This window comes from Salvia hispanica, chromosome 3, assembly GCF_023119035.1.
Source record: "Salvia hispanica cultivar TCC Black 2014 chromosome 3, UniMelb_Shisp_WGS_1.0, whole genome shotgun sequence".
NCBI lineage: Eukaryota > Viridiplantae > Streptophyta > Magnoliopsida > Lamiales > Lamiaceae > Salvia > Salvia hispanica.
Genome location: NC_062967.1, coordinates 26,989,334 through 27,013,687, shown reverse-complemented (window position 1 = coordinate 27,013,687; position 24,354 = coordinate 26,989,334). Strand labels below are relative to the sequence as shown.

At 33.1% G+C, this 24,354-nt stretch overlaps 4 protein-coding genes across 7 annotated transcripts; 2 read left to right on the top strand and 2 right to left on the bottom strand.

Annotated features, from left to right (window-relative positions):
• Positions 1-791: 791 nt before the first annotated feature.
• On the bottom strand, positions 792-3,126 carry LOC125212255 (alpha carbonic anhydrase 1, chloroplastic-like). The gene is made up of 6 exons (XM_048112363.1): positions 2,987-3,126; positions 2,458-2,675; positions 1,592-1,698; positions 1,413-1,515; positions 1,154-1,333; positions 792-1,046 (listed from the first exon to the last, which is right to left on the bottom strand). Exons 1-6 carry the CDS (start codon positions 3,051-3,053, stop codon positions 918-920), a joined length of 804 nt encoding a protein of 267 aa, XP_047968320.1. The 5' UTR covers positions 3,054-3,126; the 3' UTR covers positions 792-917.
• An 8,605-nt stretch (positions 3,127-11,731) lies between these two features.
• LOC125212514 (myb-related protein 2-like) lies at positions 11,732-13,866 on the top strand. Of its 2 annotated transcripts, XM_048112711.1 has the most exons (7): positions 11,732-11,800; positions 11,881-12,099; positions 12,171-12,247; positions 12,412-12,469; positions 12,555-12,627; positions 12,716-12,785; positions 13,041-13,866. In XM_048112711.1, exons 2-7 carry the CDS (start codon positions 11,889-11,891, stop codon positions 13,749-13,751), a joined length of 1,200 nt encoding a protein of 399 aa, XP_047968668.1. In that variant the 5' UTR covers positions 11,732-11,800; positions 11,881-11,888; the 3' UTR covers positions 13,752-13,866. The 2 variants fall into 2 exon arrangements, with proteins under 2 accessions (XP_047968668.1, XP_047968667.1); XM_048112710.1 differs by lacking the exon at positions 11,732-11,800 and having other exon boundaries at positions 11,842-12,099.
• A 4,005-nt stretch (positions 13,867-17,871) lies between these two features.
• LOC125210297 (iron-sulfur assembly protein IscA-like 2, mitochondrial) lies at positions 17,872-21,019 on the top strand. Of its 3 annotated transcripts, none has more exons than XM_048109850.1 (6): positions 17,872-18,030; positions 18,132-18,282; positions 18,721-18,914; positions 19,206-19,330; positions 19,446-19,554; positions 20,528-21,019. In XM_048109850.1, the coding sequence occupies exons 3-6, from the start codon at positions 18,738-18,740 to the stop codon at positions 20,588-20,590; spliced, it is 474 nt and encodes a 157-aa protein (XP_047965807.1). In that variant the 5' UTR covers positions 17,872-18,030; positions 18,132-18,282; positions 18,721-18,737; the 3' UTR covers positions 20,591-21,019. The 3 variants fall into 3 exon arrangements, with proteins under 3 accessions (XP_047965807.1, XP_047965805.1, XP_047965808.1); XM_048109848.1 differs by having other exon boundaries at positions 18,716-18,914; XM_048109851.1 differs by having other exon boundaries at positions 17,878-18,030; positions 18,129-18,282; positions 18,716-18,914.
• Positions 21,020-23,300: 2,281 nt separating this feature from the next.
• LOC125212948 (protein BIC1-like) lies at positions 23,301-24,123 on the bottom strand. The gene has a single exon (XM_048113260.1). The coding sequence runs from the start codon at positions 23,806-23,808 to the stop codon at positions 23,494-23,496; it is 315 nt and encodes a 104-aa protein (XP_047969217.1). The 5' UTR covers positions 23,809-24,123; the 3' UTR covers positions 23,301-23,493.
• Positions 24,124-24,354: the final 231 nt, after the last annotated feature.

Below are 24,354 nucleotides of genomic sequence, written 5' to 3'. Positions count from 1 at the left end.
AGTACTATTTCCTTATGCCACAAAAGAAATTATGATTGTTTAGTTCGCATAGTGATTAAAGTGTATAGAAAAAATATAGTCAAATGTATTCATGGAAGGAGAGAAAAAAAAGTGAATTATAATAATCATGGTTTTTTTTTCAAAAGTAGAAATATATTGTTGTGACATATTGAAAAAGAAAGTAAGATATTTTGTTGGACAAAGGAATAATAATTAGGGGATATTTAGCAAAGCTTATTGGAGAGAGTTTAAAACCCTCAAAAAGTTTATAAAATATTTCAAGTGCTTGTAGGATAGAGTTTACGAGTTACTATACAAGAGTATTTGGATAATTAAGATTATAAGCTATAAAAAGAAAATCTTAATTACAGAGAAATTACTTTATTCTCTCCACTTAAATCACTAAATTTCATTTTCTTTAATTATTACTCAGAGAAATACATTGATTAATTTGAGACAAAAGAATCACTTTATAAGAAGTACTATTACCCCATCCAAACACCCTCTTATAAAGCCCCAGAGCCCAAAAATGTAAGATAATTGGGCCGAGCCCAAATATGATATTGGACTTGGATCACACTGGGCCATGAAAGTGATCACAATTGTTCTATCAAATGTAATCAATAAAAATACCTAAGTTGCCATTGTATATTTGCTTACATACTTTCTCTAGTATACCTAATTGAGCAAATTTCCACCTTTTTACATATTCATTATTTTTTTTATTATTATTCATAGATTTTCGTATTAGTAATACTTTGATCGATTTGAAACATAAAAGGGGATTTGTCTAAACATTTAAGCTTTGGTATTATTGGTTGATTTTATTTTTAAATTTTTTTGAATTCATTATTGTACATTAGTACATTTCAATTTGTCAATGCCATAAACCATGTCACAAATGAGATCTCTTTGCACTACACATCCTCGTCGTATAGCTCCACATGTCGCCCATTCATTGGTTGGCAAGGCCTAGCATTGTTCTTGCATCTCAAATCCAAGGGGGCTCTCAGGGCCTCTACTTGGGCTTTGGACACTGATCTCACCTGCACACATGGATAATTAATCACTATTGTATATTTAAATCATAAACACAAAAATTAATCCTACAAATTGTCACTACAAAAAGATTCAAATGATATTTGTTTCTTACCCTAGCAAGAATGTACCAAGTGACATCTTGTGTGCAAGGAGGTGTGGTGAAAGAGCCAACATATCTATAGTACTTATGACATCTCTTCCTCACTTCGGTCGGGTGAAACGGCCCGAACGTGATCGGGCTGTCCTCGTGCCTCTTTACCTCGTACGCAAGCTCGTTAAGTGCTTTTTGCATCTACAAAACATGTAGCAATTGAAAATTAAATTACAACTTTTTTGTGAAAATTTTTTTGTTGCATAAGTTAGTGTTCTACCTTGGCAAGGAGTGGATCAGCATGGCCATAGTCGAAGAGAATAGCGACAACGGCAACGTTCCCCTCGTCGGTAACGTGCACTAGGTGAAGCTCTGCAGCATACCTGCATTACACAATTCACATTTAATTCACAAAAATGGCAACAAACACACACTTGGATGAGTTGTGTTGTTGCATACTGCTTTCCGTTGATTCGGTGCTCGGAAGGGGAATGCCAGTGCATTTGCTTCAAGCTGTACATCTTGCCATCCACAACGACTCCCCCGGTATGATCTGGATATCGTACCTGCAGTGGCAGAGACAGAAAATTAGTTTTTGGAGAAGTAAAATCGTGACAATGAGAGTTTTGCAATAAATAAATAAATAAATAATGTTTGAATGGGGGTGCTTCAATTTTAAATTTGAATATTGATATTTAAGAATTAATAATAATATTAGTATTTCTAACTTATTTTAAATTTGCTATCTAATTATAATAAATCATAGTTAGATAAAATATGTTGTTTATAGATTAAAGTATAAAGTAACAAATTAGAACAAGTTACAAAATCTATCATGCATATTACTATTTGTTAAAAAGATAACACTCTTATCTCACCCTACAGTGCTTGTGGGCCGGATCCAACCCAAACCCAACTCGGCCCCTACCTGAAATTGACCCAAACACTGTTTCATAAATTGACACCTATAATAATTTAAAGTGATTGTTATTCAAATTAGTTATAAAATAACTAGTCTTACTATTTATTATAAGCATGAAGAAAAGTGGTCACATTAAAAATTATTGTTGTTATACATAAAATGATTATGTTAATGGATAAAAGTTACTTTTAAAGATATGTCAATTCGAGTTTGACCCAAGTCCGGTCCGGGTGAGCTGGTCTGACCCACTCGAGCTTAACTAAAAATGAGTGTTTTGGTGTATGGTTTGAGATGTTCTTATCACACAATTCTTTCTTCAAGAACAGAAACACAATTCTTTCTTCAAGAACAGAAACGTAACTAGAAAAAAAAAAAGTTTTCTAAGAAGGAAGAAAGAAATTACCCCAACATTGAACTTGTTGTTGACCAAAGTGACATTGCAAGAGCCGTATGATCTGATCAAGGGCTTCAACTTCTTGTTTAGGACAGCTTTGTCAGTCAAAATATTAATCGGCGACTGCGTTTTCCCACTCGCGCACGTGCTGAAATTCGGGTTTATCTTCCCCCACATGTTTGGGCCAGTCCCTCCCGAGTACGTAAACTGAATAGATCCATCAGCCTCTGCATCATTCACACACACAAATTCATTTAGTTCGATACGATGTGTATCTATGTCCAGGATCGATGACAGGCCGCCAAAGATTATAACTTTCGAATTGTGCCTAAAATATAATTGCACAGTAACTAACTTCTTTTCAGACTTCATACTCAACTTGTTTTACAAAAACAACTTAAATCATAAGTGAAAAAAACTTTTATTTATGGTCCAAGAAACTTGGAGCTTAGGCAAGAAAACACACACACACACACATAGTAAGCAACCAAGAAAGCGAGAAAAATGCAGAGAGAGAGAGAGAGAGAGAGAGGCATACGTTGGGAAGAGGCAACAAAGAGAAGGGAGATTGTGACAATGAAGAGAGCTAATGGTGGAGAAGCCATGGTTGAAATTTTATTTGATTTACTACCTAGCAACCTATAATGGGGAATAATGAGGATGATGTTATATATATATATATATATATATACATATATATGAGTGTGTGTGTGTGAGAGAGTGAGAGTGATTACAACAAGCAACACTTCATGTTAGAGTTTCACCACTGCCACTCTTTGTTTAGCTTTATGTCTCTGTCTTTTTTGCTGCAGACAACTCACCCCACCTTATTCTCCACTTCTTCTTTCCTTCTCTATTTTTTAAAAAATGTTAAGTATAGTATACTATTCAATATTTTTTTTCGTCATTTTAAGTACTATAGAATATATTTTTTCTTCATTTAAGATAGTTATATTATATTTGGTTTAAGTGAAAAAAGAAAGAAGGAAGGATTAAGTTAGAGAGATTAAAAGTGTTGATTTTGTTAAAAAAAAAAAAGAAATGACTCGTTTATGTTGAAACGTTCTAAAAAGAAATATGAATCACTTAACAAGGGACATATGAAAGAGCATTATTTTCATCTTGTATTTTAGTATACTCCATCCTTTCTAAGTGTGATTTCTATGTTATGTATAGTCGTGCCTAAGGGCATATTGGTTGAAGTAGATTTCTCTTTTTGATCAAGACGCCCTAGCTAATTTATCGACTTTGGTTTAGTTATTGTTTGTCTTTATCGATTTTATATTTCTTGATATATGTGGTTATTAGATTACTATTGTTTGGATATATTGCCTGCATTTTTTCATAAAATACTTTGAGCATAAAATACTTTGCGAAATTAGTGTGAAAGAGATCAGTTCCAATTTTAACATTCTATTCGATTTTTTAGCAGGTCAACCCAAATTGTTTTACTACTCCCTCCGTCCCGCTTTAGCAGTCCCATTGACTTTTCTGCCCTTGTTTTGTAAAAATGATAAAAAATAGTTAGAGTGGAGAAATGGTATAGTAAGAGAGACAATAATATAAATAAGACTATTCTCTATATTATTCTCTCTCTCAATTTACCATTTCTCCCCTTTAACTATTTTTTATCATTTTTATAAAAAGATGACAGAAAAGTCAATGAAACTGCTAATGTGGGACGGAGGGAGTATTAGCTAATCTATTGACAATTAAGGTTATGACATTTATGTGATAGTATTACTTCATTGAAAAAAACATTCATAGGTTTCAAGCACATAAGATTCGACGTTTTAATTAATGATAATGCTTTCATGACTTGCTTTAAGAAATTAACATTAAAAAAAATTTGCGATAAAAAGAAACGTGGAATTATGGGATATTTTTTTTGAATATATATATGCCAAATCAAGCTAACAGATAGATACCCGTGATAATAATAAAAAAAGAGACATTATTATTATTATTATAATTAAACTAATTTTAATGCATGAAAATTGTGACAGAGCCAATTGTCTTGGTTGGACGGCTGAGCACATTAGCTCTCCGAAATTTGAATTTATATACGACAGTTAGAGACCAATTAAATAAATACTTATTTGGACAAATTGTTTAGAAAATTATGATCAATTGGCTGTAAATGGATCCTTAATTGTTAAATAATTTGTTTTATTGTTTTTAAATGTGATTTGGTGGAATAATGTGGATTTTGCTAATCTTGTGGAAGACTCGATTGCCTTGACCTAATTCAAAGGTCTAACCAGGGGAGGTAAACATGAATTGAATTATGTTAGGTGAAAAAGAAGTTAGGTTAGTTTATATATGTTGTCAACTTTCATTATATAAAAAACAAATAACAAAGTTGTATGATGTGGTGTTGCTTTTGTGCCTTTGTAATAACAACAAGCCCCTTCCAACTGATTATGGTTTTATAGGTACTAGCATGATGAGACGTGTGACAAATTAAATGTGCAATTATGAATATAGTAAATAAAATACTTGTAACTTTTTCTATAAAACAATAAACACAGTGTAGAGATATATGGTAGTTAAATGCTAAACTTTTCTTAAAATTAAAATAAGTAAGGTTATTCTAGGTATACAAAGCTTGTAAATATACATATATATGTGACACATTTCACATTTTAAATATGAGATATTGACACCTAATATCATGAAACTTTAAAAAAGTTGGATTTTTTCTATGAATTTTGAAATTGGCAAATAATATCACGAACTTTACCCTGAGTTTGTTATTTCCTACCAATAAAAAAAATAAGGCAAATAATTTTATTTTACGAATTTTTTTTCGTAATTTCTCGACAACAACTTCGAGAGCTTCAAAATTTTCAATCTTTGAAGATAGTTTTTCTTGAAGCACACTCTCCAAAATTGTTCTTCAATCTATTAATATAGCCTTAATTTTTTCATTTGTGGGAAATAACAAACTCAGGGTAAAGTTCTTGATATTATTTGTCAATTTCAAAGTTCGTGGGAAAAACCCAATTTTTTTAAAGTTCCATGATATTAGGTGTCAATATTCCTTTAAATATCAATGTCAACACGGTATATTAAAAATATCAGCTAAATTTTTGTTGACATTTCAATGTAATCGTATTGAGATTTTTAATAAATTGTATCTATGAATTAGCAGACAGAAAAAGTCAGTAACATATCAATCTTTATAAATGTAAACTTTATCAAATTGTTAGAAATTTCACAAACTGAATTAGGAGTATTAATTTATTCAGTCTAATTTTGACCAAATATGTGAAGCGACTTGCTCATAACTTAACCTTCATGTTTGACTTCTCATAACATATGTCTTCTTACTACAAAAGCATCTAAATGCTATGAGATCAAACTAATTCAATCGACTAAGTCAATCAAAATCCTATGTGGAAGTGGAACATAATTTTGGGATACTCAAAGCCATTAATGAAATCCAAGAAATCTTATGCATATTTTCTTGAAACTAACAATATTCATGGCCATGAATCTTCCATTGATTTTGAATGTACCCTGTTCTAGATGATGGAGATTAAGGTGTCACAAATCACAATTACTATAAAAGACTCTTAGCAATATATTAATGTCAAATCTTGCATTTATAATAGATAAAGACCCAAAGTGGGAAGCCGCAACTTCCACTATGGAAATATAATCACCCCTTTGGTAACAAATTATTCATTTTAAATTTTTAGGTATAGTCTAATTCGTTGATTAAGATTTACAAAATATCGAAAAAGGTCGCACATAAGAGTGGAATTCCATTAATTCTATAATGAATATATTCAGAAGGACACGAAAGAGGAGGGGAAAAACACTAATTTTTATTTTTAACATCAATTTTCACCCGAATAAGGCTGTTAAAACCATCAAAATTGGGTTAAAACCGTTTAAAAATTGACGGAATTGTTAGTGTAAGACCAATTATGATCCGAGTTGAAATGTTCAGGATGCAAAAATTTAAAAGATAAAGTATGTGACCAAAGGGTCCTATTCTAATGCTTATAGCACCCTAATCCAAAATCAAGACTAAATCTCAATCTTTGGATTTTAAAATGAGTGGATGAGATTAAAGCTCACAAATCTCAATAAATAGTAGACAAAATATCAACAAAAAGGTAATATCGTCATTATGTTATCATATGATAATTTTCCTGGGTGTTTTTTTATATCAACATTGTGTATTACAAATATCAACAATATGACATTAGAATATCAACACAAGGACATGAAAATATCAACACATTTTTATTGAGATTGGACATGCATAATATTGAGGTTTTGCCGATAATATATTGAGATTTTTTGTTGCATTTGTTGATAAAAGCTGCTTATCAACATGTACGAAAATTGAAATATAATTTATCAAATTTCATCACCCGAACATCGTCGGAACATATGCAATTGAGATCTCGTTGGAATTCTTATTAAATTATCTTTAATTTGATATATTTTTTGCTAAAAGATAATTTAAATTGAGAGAGTTACGTAAATTTAAAGATTTGAGATGATTTTGAGGAAAGAGAAAGTAGTTAGTTATAATTACTATAGATAGGATTTGACATTAATACCCTTTTAATTTAATTAATAATTATATAAATTTAAAATATATTACACTTGTCATTATATTAACCACAAGATCTTCTAATCTAATGGTTAAAAATTGATCTCAATTTTAGATTGCTAATTAGTTAGCAATTGATCACCTCCCCGTGACAAAAATCGTAAAATAATAATATATTCAAGACCAGTTTTGGCATTTACTCAATTATAAAATAGTATCCATGCAGATTCTTTCCTATCTAATTTAATCGAGAGAGAGGGGGAGGGATCTTTTGGTTGATTGAATACGCCCACCACATAAAATGGCTCTTGTTAAAAGGTGAACCACTTTTATAGCTTTGTGATAATACAGAGATGGGTAAAATAGTAGAAACCATATAAAATGGGAGGATTCATAATTGAGAATTGTGGAACCACAAGCACAAAGCACAGTGATGGAAGAATGTTCTAGATCATATTGTGTCTTTTGCTTTTGGCCTTTTGAAACTTGATTAGTCACCACACAAACTTTGTCTAGACAACCTTACATCCTCCAAATTGTGCCCAATAATTAGCCAGATAAAGAAACATTGCACACTTTGGCACATTCGATAACTATATTAGATAGCTTAAGCTTTAATTAAATTAATGATTAGCCAATAAGAAACTAATAATACTAATACAAATGTCACACACATATACTACCATACGAGAAAATAATAATATTTTTGGGAAAATTAACCCCTCAAAATTGATGAAAAATGAATAGCCCACCACCTATCCAAAATCATTACACAGACATGTGATCATCGACTTGTCTCTATTGCATCATTACTGATTAAACTATGACACACACATATAAAATGAAATCAAATAGTACTATATGCCTAAAAATTGCAAGCATTTCTTGTGAACATTTATTTTGAATAATTGGTTGATTTTATGTCGCCAAATTTCAGGTAACGATACAGTTATGATAAAAAAAAAAAAAAAAAAAAAAAAAAAAGAGAAGAGAGAGGGAGAATCTTAAGGAATTTTTATTTTGTGGCCAAGCAATGATTTCCATTATTTGTAATGTTGGGCTAATGGATGGGCTCTGTGATGTTGGGCCCATTTCAGTACTTGGGGTGGGTTGATGACCAACAACAGAAACATTTTAACCAATAAACCCAAATTGAGTATGATTATATGTCTGGTAGTGTTTTTTATTTTTATGATCTGCCCAAATAAAGTTTTTTGAGCAACGAACAACAATTCAACATATATACAACCAAGAAAATGCAAAAACTATTATAGAAAGCCAAGTCGTATGATGGGGTTGCAAATTTACTCTATTAGAAGGGAAGTGATCATTTTGAATATAAGATCATGACAAATTTAACCATTTTTCGAAGGGGGGAAATTTAACCAATTTTTGGGGTTGTGAATTATATACTCCACTAAAAGCACTAATACACATGGGATAGAATCCTCCACACTTAATTATGACCCTAATAAAGGATTTAATTAACTCTAATTAGAATTATAAATTTCTAATGATAAGAAGATAAAATGATTCTAGTCAAAATTCTAGTGATGGCTATTAATTCCCTAATTATAATTAAGAGCAAATTGCCAAATAAATTACTACCAAATCTGGTCAATTATGTGTCTATTATATAACATTTTTGATATTTTTTTCAATGGTCTTATAATTTTGGTTTTGGGGGTTATTATAATGTGGCAGATGAAAAATACTATATGGACAAAACCTTCGACTACTTAAAATGAAGTCAATTAAACCTAGTTAGTCACATCTTTAACTTTTACACGTACACGCTGACGTTACGTCAATAAATTCAGACATGTATCATGTCATATGATAGTACAATCGAAAAAAAAGTCAAAGTTGTGATATAAACGTTCATTTTTATAAAGTTACGAGATTAATCACAAATTAACCAAACTTGACGGTTTTTCCAGCAATTTGACATACAGACGGGAGTCTTTAATTATATTATACTAATGAAACATGAACCGTGATATTTCATTAGAATAAGCCAAAGTTATTAAGCATATGCTCTACCACAAGCCCAACAACAAATCTCAAACTTTTTTCAACAAATATTTGATCCCAACAAACCTCAATTTGCATTGACACTCGAACAAATGCTTCTTTCAATCACCCACCTTTTATTGCCCTTTAATTCGTTCAAATAACACTCCAATCGACCAACTTTTTTTCAGCACAACCACTAAATTCACCTTAGTTTAAATCCAACCAATATTATCTCCAATAAATAAACTGACTCCTGTTTATTTCTATGCTAAGCTTCTAAAATCTACAGTCACTTTCCATATAAAAGTAGCAAAATTATGTAGATAGTTGCTAGATCCGATGCTTTGGTGATATATAATAAACCACTGATATTAGTAACCTAGAAATAGAATCAGTAGCTATCAATTAATAGTGATATAATAATTTTTAGTCCTTTTCACACCACTAGACAACTACTAATTTGACACTAAACAGATGCATAATATATGGATGTGAAATATTTTTGTTTCCTTTAAAAGAATTTGAGAAAAATGAGCATATGTGAAAGAATTAACCAAAAAAATATATAACTCCAAATATTCTGGGAAAAAGAAACTGTGCTTATCAGGTAAATAATCAAGCCATAAATGTTTGGTGCAAGGAATCTGAAACTGTTAAGCATAGAGAATAAAGAATGGAAAGGGAGAGAAAGAACCCATTTTTTGTGGCCTTGAGCAGGAAAGAATAAGCAACATTCTTGACTTGAGAATCTGGCTCGCCACCTTTACTTTGAGTTAAGATTCCGATATTCCATTCCCTTGGAATCTCGCGCTTTCCTGCACCGAATAGCATCCCGTGGTCGTTTTTATCATTCCGGTTTGGTTTCAGCCAATACGAACACCCAATCAGCACGGAATGATTAAGATGTCATAAGGTCCCTTCTCAATGAAATTATATGAAGTCCATAAAAAAGGAAAGTGGAGGTACAAGAAAGAAGAGCCCAATTTTAAAGAGGAGAATAATACTATTGTACATGCATGCAAGAATCACTTTAATTTAGAATAGTACTAAGGTAAAAGTGAAAGTTGCCTCTAGTGCTGTAAAAATGCAACGGATAATAGCAGTAATATTCTTCATGGCAACATCAGATAACGGCAGCTCGAATACTTTCTAATTTTACCAATTCAGCTACAGAATGTGGTTCCTAACAACTGTTTTTTCTGTATGATTAGTACACAAACTTATTCTGTAAGCCATGATATCGAAGTTTAATAGCACAGAACCAGCAATTATTCTATTCCCGTACCATATTGAAGTAGTTAATTACTAAAATGGAAACTGTGAAGCAGCTATTATTGACTGAATAAGTAAGTTAATTGTCAATGAACATAAAGATATGCTCTATTAGTGTGCAACATGCCAGAACCAAGTTTATAAGAGGCATTGGGTGATGGTGCTTGAAGAGCATCTGCGTCGTTTCCTATCTTCGATTCATTCCTATCCACTTGCCTGCAAACTATGAGGAATCGGCTTTTACCCCTTTTTTGTAAAGGTTTTCACAGATTCCGTTAAACTGCATAAAATACCTAACCTATGAAAACATACATCCACACAGGTGAGGAATATTATTTACTTGGCATCGATCAGATCATTATCTGTTAAACAGGCAGCATTGTTATCAGTTGGTGATCGGTTCTCAGTCAGAGAGATTAAGCAGATGATCAGATCGACCTAGCTATAGTTCATGAACAGATTTCCCAACCTCCAATGATACTAAAGAAGTTAAACATTACTAGCATGTGAACTCCAAGTAACCACGAAACGAGCTATGTAGTCCCGATAGGGATTCAACTAAATCAATTTTTTTTTATTGTTGAGAGATTGTAAAAAAATGTCATACAAACTTAGACAACAAGTATAAGTTTGATGGCTGAAATTACAGTTGCAAAATGGCAGTTTATGACTAGTCATGTTTACAGGCTATAAGAAATGAAAGTATAAATGTAAGTACAGACCCTTCTCTTTTCTGGAGGGCCCCACTGAAGTGCACCAAATTCCTTGTGCCATTTATTAAAAGATCTAATTCAGAATTAAGTCCATGATGAATAAGTACCATACTTACTAAAGGAGACAAAAAAAGAATGTGTTCTTTATGTTATTCCTGGCCTTCAAACAAAGCCAAGAAAAAGCATTTTTCCCACTTTTATGACTTGATGAACTAAATTATAGTATAGTATATAAGAACACTTGCTATAATGAATAGAAATGATTTTGAAAGAAAGATATACCCAAATCCATTTATTTTAAAAAGGGAAACAGGAAGAATCTTACATTCCTGGAATAAGGTTCGAAAACTTTGCAGATGACAAGTATGAACGAACCAAGAAGAAAGACTCAGGTGGATCTATTTGTACCTATCACAGGATAATGCATTTCTAACATGGCCATAGTGTTAACTGTGTAAGGAATTTTAAATGCGTAGTGCTGTCAGATATCGGAAAAGGGGAGTTGGGGACCATAGATGCGTGGAAACGGAAGGACAAGATTTTAGTTCTAGTCATTACAAAGATTGGATTGCATCTGATATTCTTTTACCCCTGCCAAAGATTCTATTCCTCACTTGTATCGCACTCCGAACACCCCCCCCCCCCCCCCCCACCCCAAACCAAGTAAGCTTATAAGACATCCCTCGGCTACATTTCAAGTACGTAAAAATCGATCAAGTAACAGATAAGAGCAGGACAGAAAGCTTTACCAAGTATCAGATAAAATTGTCCTTTTCAGGTATGATGATTTCCTGATACTGATATAATCCTTCCACAATCTGCAACTGAAACTAATGCTTGCGAATTGTCATATCAAAGATAATACAATGTATCACCGTCGCCACCACCAAGAAAAGAATGTTCATCCTTCCTCGAGGATGTCCATTCCATCGGAAAGATGCATGTTCCTTCAAGGTGTGACTGCCACAGGAGATTCTGGTCTTGTACTTTCAAGTGATGCTAAGCCAAGACTGAAATGGACTCTAGACCTCCACGAACGGTTCACCGAAGCAGTGAACCAATTGGGAGGGGCAGAAAGTAAGCATGAATCCAATTGCTGGATATCATATTGCATTGTCCTGTGTTTGGCTAATATATTATTCTTGCAGAAGCTACACCAAAATCAGTTTTGAAACTTATGGGCATTCCGGGATTGACCTTATATCACTTGAAGAGTCACCTTCAGGTATATTTCAACAAAATCATCAACGAAACATAATATTCATATAAAGGTGGATATAACCTAGAATTAGTTTGTCTATATGTCTGATTTCATAATTCATTTCTGCTACAAGCATGCAATAAATGTAAGAGGCAGACACTCATTCATTCTCCTGAATTCATATGCAGAAGTACAGATTGAGTAAGAACCTCCACCAGCAAGCTAATAATGGGAGCAATAAAGCTTGTAAGCAATCATATTATTTCGCAATAGATTGAATCTGCACAAATAATTATACATTTTGCTTACCTTGTTGAGGACTGAATTGCAGCCAAAGCAGACAGAGTGCCTGAAGTAAATGCACCTCATGTGTCTAACCAAAATATTTCAAACCAAGCAACAAGGTTAGAACCAGAAAATCTCGGTATACAAATTTCTTGTTATTTTGTATGTACATTTCATCTGACACTACTATTGTCTATCTCATACCAGTAACTTACAATTGGGTGAAGCAATACAAATGCAAATTGAAGTGCAACAAAGACTACACGAACAGCTGGAGGTAAAGAACTCAAAATTATTCAGTTCGATTCACTAATAACTGATTTCACTTAGTTTCAATAACAAAAATAAATCATGCATCCATATATAGGATGACAAGGAAAGAAAAGGTGCTCGATCAAGTACTATAAATATACATCTGTGGTGATTGTCCCAACAATATCATCTGCTATAAAATAAGCCTCTACCTCAAAATAATCTATAAGTTTTATCCTGATGTTGATTACAAGGGCTAACGGTTCGTCTATTTCCATAGGTACAACGTCGTTTGCAGATGCGAATAGAAGCTCAAGGAAAATACTTGCAATCTGTACTAGAAAAAGCACAAGAATCCCTTGGAAGACAGAACGCGGGAACACTTGGTCTAGAGGCAGCCAAGGTCCAATTATCCGAGTTGGTCTCCCAAGTATCGAACCAATGCCTGAACTCCACATTTTCAAGAATAAACGACCTCTCAGATTTGTGCCTGCAGCAGCAAGCACAAGCAACTCAGCCAAAAGATTGTTCGGGCGAGAGCTGCTTGACCTCATGCGACGGAACCATAAGGGACCATGAGCTGTACGATAGCCGTTTGGGCTTAAAACCAATGAACTTCAGAGCACCTATAGAGGAGGAGATGATCGACGACAAAGATAGCGGTCCACGCAAGATGGGGCTTAGATGGCATGAGAGCCTGAAAGACTGTGGTAAGTATCTCTCAACAGCAAATGACAATGTGGAGAACACATGTGCTACAGAAGCGAATCCAGGTAGTTTATCGATGAGCATTGGCCTTCAAAGTGGTGAAAGGCTCAATGGAGCAGGAGCAGAAGCAGAGGCCAAATGTTTAGACGAGAATAAGCAGAAGTCCTCCTCAGAATCAAAACTACCATTCTTCCCAACAAAATTGGACCTCAACACTAACTATGAAAAGGATGCTGCTTCAAGCTACAAGCAGCTTGATTTAAATGGCTTTGGCTGGAATTGAGATGCAAAATTGAAATCTAGAATAAAGAGGCATTAGTCACCAGCCTCCATTTTGTAATGAGATATGATCATTCATCATTCCAAATTGCATAAAAAAGGAACACAGATTCTCCTGATTTTCTCGACCACTGTTGCATTATGTATTCTAATTTTTCAACACTGATTCCAAATTACATCATACCAAGTCTCTAACAACACATTCAAATGCAAAAGTATTTCATAAAAGCGATCGAATTTGCAGATACTGCGATGATACGATCGCCGCAGCTGTGATTTAATGTCTTGTTCAGATTGAATCGATCACTGAAGATCAGAACTAAACTGGATAAAAATCATGAATTTTAAAATCAGTTAGTTTTAGTGATTTTTTATTTATAATATGTTGTTAATTTATTGTGCATGTGTTTCAAATTGATAATATAATTAAATTATTTACTAAATGTATTGAAAATTTTTTTATCATTATTTCGGATACAACATCGATGCAATTTTCCTTTAATTTTAATGTTCTTCCCACACAAGACCTTTTTTAATTAATGCTCAAATAATTTTATTTTAATGATTTATCCGTAATTTAAAATCAAAATTTTAATATGCTTGCTAGATTACATGACTGCTTACATAACTCTCTATTAAATTATATTTTAAATTTTAATTTGTAAAACAAAATTTTTAAATAAGCTTGTTAATTTAGTTCCCTCAAATGATAATAGAAATAATAATATATTGGGATAGTGGATTTTGTTGGATCCTAAATAGTTCAATTTCAAATCATATCGATATTTAATAGATCAAGCATGTCATATTTAATTTTTTTTTTAATGTGATTTACCTCTTATATACAATTATTTCAAATGAAATTAATTTACTCAAGTGAATACTTTGATAGTGGCGTAGATAATAATAATGATGAAGATAACAATAATACTTATTGGTTTCCCTATTTCTCTCACTTTCTTCGGCATTTATATTTAATTATTAATTATTCACTCCATTAATACTAACAAGTGCGCCATTTTATTTCGACTTTCACGAGTTCATAATTTTTCCCACCAAAATGCCCCTGTTTTCTCACACACTAAAAATTTTAAATGAAACTCATAAAAATATTTATGAGTTATACCATTAAATACTTTGTAAATGTCTATTTTTTTAATATAATAAAGGATAATGATAATTTAAATCACAAAATTTGGTCAAATTATAATCAGTTTTATAACGTTCGTAAAAATATTAAATTATGAAGTTTTCAATTTTTCTTAATTGGCCAATTATATGCAAAACGATATCTTTAGGTGATGCTTGAAACAATGTTATTATTTCATAAAATAAATATGTCCTTTCTTTTTTTATTTTAATTAAAAACTTAGGTTGAACCTCTAAGCATTACTGAAAATGACATTTTGTACATGTACGAGAGTTTGAGACAGTTCACAAAAATTGAATTTTTTCAATTCAATATTTTGTTTCAAACGTTATGAGATGGATTAGAATTTTAAACAAACTTTGTAACTTAAATAACTATATTATCCTCTAAGTAAAACATGTATATAGTAGTAACACAGTATTATAGATAGATGCTCTCCCACCCAAGAGTATTAAATTAGCTGCCATTAATACCCATAAAATTGGCTAGATTTTCGTCAGAAACATCAACACACAAAATCAAAGTTTTAGCAATTTTAGACGTTCAGATTTAAAATTTAAGATCTAAGTTGTTAAAAAAAAAAACTATATCTATCAAATTCAAATACAAGAAAATGGAAGAGAAGAATGGTGAAACGGATTCTAATTTTCATAACTAGAAAAGCAGAGCTAGTGATATTAGTAATTCTAATCTAACAATTAATGTCTCATTAATGGAACAAATTGACCAAACTACTAAGTTAATGGTAGACATAAGCCAGAAATTAAGGACATATCAAAGTGGCCCTAACTATAAATTAACTGATAAGTTCATTTCGACACTGAAATCCAAAAAGATTAAATAAAAAGTAGTGTTTGGTGAAACTCCACTTATTTCTTATCCTACTACAGTGACAGTAAAAGTAAGTAGAAATTATGATTGCTCAAGAATTTAATTGAGAAATATGCATAATTTCTCGATGGGTGGTAATCAAAATTTTAAATATTCATGATCTGACACCACGTTTTATTTAAAGTGCTAGTACTACTTTTTTATAGCTCAAAAGTTATTGAACTTTGGCTGAATTATGATTTTACATACTTAATTATACAAATATTTTATATGTGCAGTAATCGATTTCTGTCGTCAAAAGTTTAAATTTTGTAGAGTGCAAAACTAAAATTGGGCTAATGTTGGATGATATTGACCTTCTTAGGTAAGAGAACAAATTGGATAAGAATTAAAATAATTTTCAATAATGAAAAATGATGATAAGTGATTTAATTTTATAACCAAAATCATCAATATATGTCATGTATCTTCCAACACTAGCTACCATTCACATTTTTAGAACTGTTGAATTGATTTTGTTAAATACTAAAATAAAGTTATTAATTGTGTATACTCCACTAGAAAAAGTAATGTACAAATACAAGTTGCTTGCCCAATAATAAACTCTAGTCCACAAAATGTGCAAAATACCAAGAAAGCAATACTACAATACATCGACAAATTCACCACATTATTTATCAATGTGGATAAATGAATGTACATCCACTTGGGAAATTAAATTATACACAACCACATATTACTGCAAGCACTCATAATTCCAAGTAAAAACAAAAACATCAAAAATAAGGTACTCCAACAATTAGTGCTATGTGGTAATATTGTAATATTTACAAAATACAAGGCCTTCATCATGGCTCTGCCCATATAAATATTACTGCAACCTTAGTTTAAATACAAAATCCAAAATAAAATTGTTGGCTCAAAGCAATGGGGAACTGCATAGTTCTTGAAGAAAAGGTGATGAAAAAAGATGGTTATCAAATCCTAGAACACAACTCACCAATCAAAGTTGGTCAACATGCATCATGTGATGAAGTAAAAAGCATGAATCCAAATGTTCAAAATCACATGCACTTTCCCATCAAGACAAAGAAGACAGTTTGCGGCTCAGACAGAATATCTGAAGGCGGAGACAAAGGAAGCCGAGTTATGAGGATCAAGCTTGTGATCAGCAAGAAGGAGCTGCAGGAACTGCTTAGCGACGGAGGAGAAATTTCAGTTAATGCTTTGATTCTTAAGATGAAGAATCATCAAGAAATCACAAACAAAGTTGAATCTAGTGTGAATTTTGCCAAAGGATGGTTTCCAGCCCTTGAAACTATCCCAGAAATAATAAACTAGTTTTTTTTTTTTTTTTTTTTTTTTTTTTTTTTTTTTATAATTTCCAATCACAAAAAGAAGAAGGATTAAAAATGTTATTGAGTATTATGTCAATAGAGTTATAGAGACACTCTAGTTTGTGATCCTAAGGTCAAGTACTATATAGCAAACTCTAATCAAAAGATCTTGACTAAGCAACATCGTATTTGCATATAGACATATATATTTACCAATAAGATAAATAAAGAAATCAACGAGATATGTTTATAGGGCAGCACCGTTAGTTTCAGAGGTGCAGATTTGCAAGAAGAAAATAACGAGACAAGAAAGTGGACAATGAAGAACCTAGACTCATCGCCTGGTCCACTTTCAAACGTTGCCGATCAAAGATCTTGGCCAAAATGGAAGTTAGATACTACTCCCTCCGTCCCAAAGAAGTTGGCATACTTTGAAAATGGCACGGGATTTTAGGAGGTTTTGTTTTGTGTGTTAAATGAAGAGAGAAAATATAATTTTTATATTCATGTGAGAGAGAACTTTTTCCAAAAAGGGAAATGTGACATCTTTTGTGGGACAAACTAAAAAGGAAAGTGTGCCAACTTCTCTGGGACGGAGGGAGTATAATTTAACTTATGAATAAACTCAGATTACTGGATATAATCTGCATTTGAAGCTACGAAATACTTTTATTCCGACTGTAAACAAATTTCACAATTATATATCCATAAAATATACTATTTTAAAGACAATAAAAAATCTTAATTCAACAAACAATTCAATTAGAGCTAGCATCTCCAATAAAAATAAAATATAGAATTTCCAATATAGCTGTAATTAATTATAGCACAAAAATAATCATTCATCACCACAAATACTACAATCCATTTCATTCTCCCAATTCAATCATTTTTGTGGAAGATCGTATCAGGATTCCTCCGCAATCAGAGGACAATCGGTGGATTGGATGCTCTAATCGGCTACCGTAAGTCTGATTTTTCTCTTTCCCCCAATTTTCGTTGGTTTGATCGAAAGAGGCAGATAAATTTTGTTCGTATCTAACTTCGATTATTAATTTGCAAGTAGCTGTTGATTTCACGATTGAAGCTGGAGATATGTATGGTGAAGCCGTAGACCTACTTCCAGTAATCAATCTCTCTCAGTTCTAACCGATTCAACCGAATTTCACCACACAAAAAGTTTTTTCGCCGGCGCCACCATTTGCAATTACAATTAGGTAAGTTATGAACTCGCCACCAGATTGTTGTGTGTATCTCATATAGCTCATCGATTGTCACGGGTTTCCTGTTTTTGCAAAATTCTATTGCAAATGATTTGCCCCTGTTCTGCTGGTTGTAATTGGCGTGATTAGTAATTTTGTAATTCTGCTATCAAATTATATTCTCCATATCTTTTCGATTTCTTGTTTCGAATTTGTTCTGTTTCTGTTCATTGTACATGAGTGTTTGGCCTTTCTGGAAAAATCAATCCAAAATAGAATAGGATGTATAGAACTCCTCATAGTATCTGTGAGTTGTCTGTATTTTTGAAATGCTTATGTTCTCTTCAAATTTTTGGCCCCAAGTTGTGTTTTCCGTTAATGCAAAAGAATGAAATGACATTCTAAAATTTCATCTACTATGAGTTAATCTGATATTTCTGATTGGTAGAGTAGCATGCGCTGAAGCAAGCATGGCAACTTCGTCCAGTTCAGTAATCCGGCGCCTTGTGCCCTACTTTTCTGCCCAAATCCGTCGGAATTCCAGGCTTCTCAGTTACTCCTCCGCCCTCCGCGAATCAGAGCTTTCTTCATCAGAATCTTCACCCCCCTCGACTGACGCCGTTCATTTGACCGACAACTGTATTAAGGTAATGTTTCATGCCATTGAATGTGGTGTTCTATCTTCTTCTTTCTAGCTTATTTCATCTTCTCAATCAACTGAATGTGTTGGGAAACTCATATGCATTCGGAGATGGCGTGGTTAGATTTAAGAAACATTTACTTTATACCATTGGCCTGAAGAGTAATAACTATATAGTCTTAGGTTTAGAAACGAATTGATACTTATAGGTTCTACATTTAAGATGTAAGTTTTCCAAAAATGAGTTAGTTTATTGATTGTCCACTTGATAAGTCAGTGGATTGATGTTTTCATGCAGAGAATGAAAGAGTTGCAAGTTGAAGACCCCAGTAAGAAGTTGTTGCGCTTGAGCATAGAAGCTGGTGGTTGCTCTGGGTTTCAATATAACTTTTCACTTGATGATAAGACCAATAATGATGACAGGTTATTGTATTTCAATTTTTTAAAGATTTTTCTTGTGGCGGTTACTTCCCAGTTTACGGCAAATGAAATAAAAACTAAATGTTGATGTCATTAACTTGATGCTTTGTTGATCCAGGATCTTTGAGCAGGATGGAGTTAAATTGGTGGTTGATAATATATCATTTGACTTTGTGAAAGGTGCAACTGTTGATTATGTTGAAGAGCTTATACGTTCGGCTTTTCAGGTACGTTTATAGTGGCTGCTTATATTTATAGTATTTAAATCACTGCTTTAATCAATCCTATGCAGTAAAGATCTGTGATCTTGCCTTTGGTTAGAGAAGTAACAACTGCAGATTTATCATGTAGTTAGTCGTACATGAATAGAACAACTAACAAATTGTGTCCAATGTAAACTATTTTCTGAGGTTCTGCACTTCTGAGATGGTACATCTTGAGTCATGACATAGCTAACAACCCATAAGCAAGTGATGTAGTTTTAGGACTTGTTTGCATCACCTTCTGGATTTGTGTAATAAGGATGTACTCTGACATTGGAGCAAAATGGAAGGATGCATAAGTTCTAGTTTCCAATTTCAGGGGTTGACGCGTTATTTTGTTTTTCCAGGTCATAGAAGCTCAAATGATATTACGTTATGATTCATTATCTATCTAAAGTTTGTTTCTTTCTTCACCCTTTTAGGTTTCAGAAAAGACTTGTGCATCACATGTTCATATATAGCTTCTTGGTAGAAAAAATATCTTTGCTGTTTACTAGAATTAATCACCTTGAAGGACACCTGTTTATAACACCAGTTATTTCGTTTATGCTCTCTCTGTTGTTTCAAGAATCGACTTTGATTACAACTGCAAGTAGAATTATGTTACAATTATCAGTATTGGTAGCATTTGCTGGCTCTGAATAACCAGCTTAGCAACCATTGGTTTTAGGAAAGTAATTTGGATACCTGAGAACCATTTACGCACTTGCGTATTCTTAGCTGCAAAGTTTACCATGTAAAACTCAAATTTGTCAAGCATACAACTGTGTTTGGTCTTTTCTTCTTCCATCCCCCGTGGTGACTGAGATTTCTGACCATCTGGTGTAGTTGTTTAAATTGTGACTCTAACTTACGGTAGAAGTTGATTTTACTGAATGCAGATTTTTTTCGTTGCTCCCGCTACCTATAAATAAACCCTTACTGTTTCAACATGCAGGTGTCCACAAATCCAAGTGCAGTGGGTGGCTGTAGCTGCAAAAGCTCCTTCATGGTGAAGTAGCTATCTCCTTTTTTTGAATTCTGATTTTGTTATACCATCATTTTCCCCGGCTAGAAAATGAAGACCAAACGTCACTCTCTCCGGTAAAAGCTACCCATTGCCAGGTCTAATTGATAGTTCATCCAATATTTTTGATGCATATGTACTACAAACACTAGAAACTGAGAATATCTCAGCTCTATCGCACCTGAGTAGCCGTAGTTCTGCTATGCAACATGTCCATTGTATACGCGTATAAGAGTAGCCGTAGTTCTGCTATGATTCATGTCCATTGTATACGTGTATAGGAGTAGTCGTTTGCAAATTTGGACGATTTTGTACACTTCATTAGCACTTCTTGTTTTGAGATAACATAGCAATCTGCCTACATAATGAATAATGTACGATGAGTGAAGCCAAGGTCATCATGTTACATGTTTTGTATGTTCATCTCATGCTGATGTTTGTCTTGAAAATCAATAATGAGATTGGGATGTTACTCCATTTGTGTACTCAATGTTTTTAAGTAAATCTATCAGCATCTAAATGTTCAATGAAATATCTAAAGAATACTAAATGGCCTTGTGAACAAAAGGCATACCTCCCATCCATTACACTATCTATGGCCTTATTTTTTTTCCCTCTCTCCTCACATGAAACAATTTTCTTCATTATTACTGTTCATGGCCTTTTTTAAATTTGAAATTGTGTGTATTTATTGTATATTCTAGTTAAACTGGTATGTGCATAATCAAACTGTACAAGTTTATTAAAATTTTAAAAATTACCTAATATTTCGCTCATTTTGGAGTCGATCCAAATTTCAAAAGTGAAAAGTAAATCAATCACATAGAAGATATAACTTAAAATTTAACTATACCATTTAAGAAAGAAAGGTGAAAAATGAGAGAAAATGAGAAAAATAATTAAGGATTAATAAATTTCTTTGGGTGATTGTTTCATGAATTTTATAAGGGTGAATGCACACGTGTAAAATGGCGAAGGGATATGTAGATCGTACCATATGGTCTGATGTTAGACTAGTATTATTCTCCATGTCCTACAAAGTTTGTCTCAGTTGAACTGCCGTGAGCTTTAAGAAATTAATTGACTTTATATTAAATGAATATGTAGTGGCATAGGGTTCCACATTGAGGAGGTTGAGATGTGTATTTAATGTCTATTTTTGAAAATATTCCTATTGGGACAAACTTTGTGGAACGGACGAAAATTATAAAATGGGAGAAACTTTGTGGGCCGAATGGAATATAAAATTAAGTTGTTGGAAATGTTTACCAAATTTGTTATCCAGCTGCACGTCACACGTTGCATCACCACAAATAATGTGTGTTGCAAAATAGCCCCCAAAACCCCCAAAACAGCCCCTTCATTTAATCATACAATTTTTTCTCAATATTTAGTCTCAGTGTCTCACCATTGATATTATCATTGCACGAAAATCTTAAACTGGAAATTATTATGGACCGAATTTTTCCATACAACACTCCTAAGTTATTCTCAATCGAAACGAAATTTGTAAAAATTTAAAAATAAAACATTAGAGAGGGAGTTTGAATAATTTTTTTTCTCTGATCGGCAAAATCTTTCTTTACTCACCAACACCAATCATGGTGGCGCGTGGCACATGAAGCCCCCCTATATTGCTCATACAATCTAAAATATTCTCTATTAGGATGACGGGAATTTTGAGGTAAGTTAGGGTTTGAAGCCTTGCGTGGGATCGGCCATTGACGAATTACTTTCATCAATTAATATGAGTTTCAATTATGTGCAATTATCTCAATTTTTTATGAGCAAAGTTAGCTCATAAACATAAGTGTACATTTACCAAACAAGTAGTACCATTGTAGAACCATGTATAAGACTATAAGAGTATATATATGTGAATTAACTAATTAGGGTTTTCAACGATCAATGAGGTCATGGATTTCCAGCTCAAATGCTTGTTATCTGCATTACTATTATACTTTGTAGACGCATGTTAGTCCATTTTACACGAAGAAAATGTTACTCAACGATGAATTAAGAGACGGAGCTACATGGAGGGTGTGAAGTGTGGAAGCTCGTGGGTCTTTCAACAATGGAAATTATCATTCTTTGGAAGATATTCTTAGCTAAATCTAGAGTGAAATTTGTGTCATGCTCATGTTGGAGCTTTAATTCATATCTCTTGCTGAGTTGTTCTTATTTTGTTTGTAGGAGCTTTAATTCATCCTCTAGCTATTCTTATTTACTTTACTATTAATATCAAAAAGTTATAGTACTCCACTTTTTGTTCCATTCAAACTAACACATTTTCTTTGTGGCTCTTCTTGCTGGTTAATGCAATGACAACCGTACGACTCTATTCTTTTATACCTGATGAGTTGTGACTTTTCACCCTTGTTGTAAATTTTTGTTCTTTTTATTGGTGGTCTTTTGACTTGATCGATGTTCCACTCGAACTTGCTCTTTTCTAGCAATAAGGATCACCTATAGCATCTCCTGCTATTGATTTTTGGTATTTCTTTTACTTTTGAAGAGTTTTTTGTTTATTCTAATTTTTATAATCCTTCACACTGGTTTTTAAATGGTTTTAACCATTTCTTTTTTCTAAAAAAGCACATTTTTTAAGTGAATATCATTCTTTCCATTTTTTTCTCTCTCCCTTTTAACATGATTATAATATTTGTGGCTAATTTCTTTTCCGCTTTGAATAATACAAAGGGAGTGACAAAAACATATATTTTTTAAAAATTTGTTAAATTATTTTACAATGAAATGTATGCTTTGAATATGAATCCTCATAAAAATGTGAGGAATATCACTACACATACATAGATAATAGTAATAATAATAATAATAATAATAGTAATAATAAAAGTTTCAGCAATAGTAAAAATATGAACCTAGAAAACTCATCATCAACAGCTCTTCTGCTGTATCCTGTATCCGCCGCCGGCGGCAGCTCTCCTCCCTTCCTCCATCAGCGCCGCCCTCGCCGTCGTAATCCCGCCGCTCCTCACCGCAGCATCGAACACCGTGGAATCGACCCAGTCCTTGAGGAAATCCTCCTTCCCCCACGTCTCCGGCACCCGCACCCTCCCCGCCACCTCCCCCCGGTGCCTCTTCAGCCTCTCCCGCCCGCTCTCCGCCGCAATCACCTCTCTCCGCTTCTCGTGCCCTAATTTCGATTCCGATCCACCTTCCTTCGCCGCAATTACCTGATTCTTCTCCATCACCAGTTCAAATCGCGCGATCGAGGTATCAATCAATTAACACTCCCCTCTCTGTCTCTAGATCTTAATTTGTGTATGAATTGATGCAGAATTGAGAATGAGTAGGTGAATAATGTGTGTGTATGTATAGAGATTGAATTAGGGTTTGATTGGGGGAAATGAATGGGAATGTTGGGTACACGTCAGCAGAAAGTGTTGTGGTAGGCGACAAGTCTACGTGTATCTTTTCCAGATTTCCATTCGAATTTGTGTGGGTTTCTTTTTGTGTTAAAAATAGAGGCTGTGTGTGGTTCAAATTCAGATCTTTCTGAGAGAAAAACACACATCACCACATTCTTCTCCTCATCTGTAATTGTTTCTTCCTTCTTCTGATTTCGGACTGTAATTGAAAACAATATAATTTTAACATAAAATTATTAAATACACTTATAAATAGTATATCTCGTGTTGTTTTAACTTATTGCTAATTCATTTCTATATTTTTGGTGTGTTTATTTATTTTACAGTTAATGTTATATGTGGCTTTCGGTAATGTTATATGGTTAA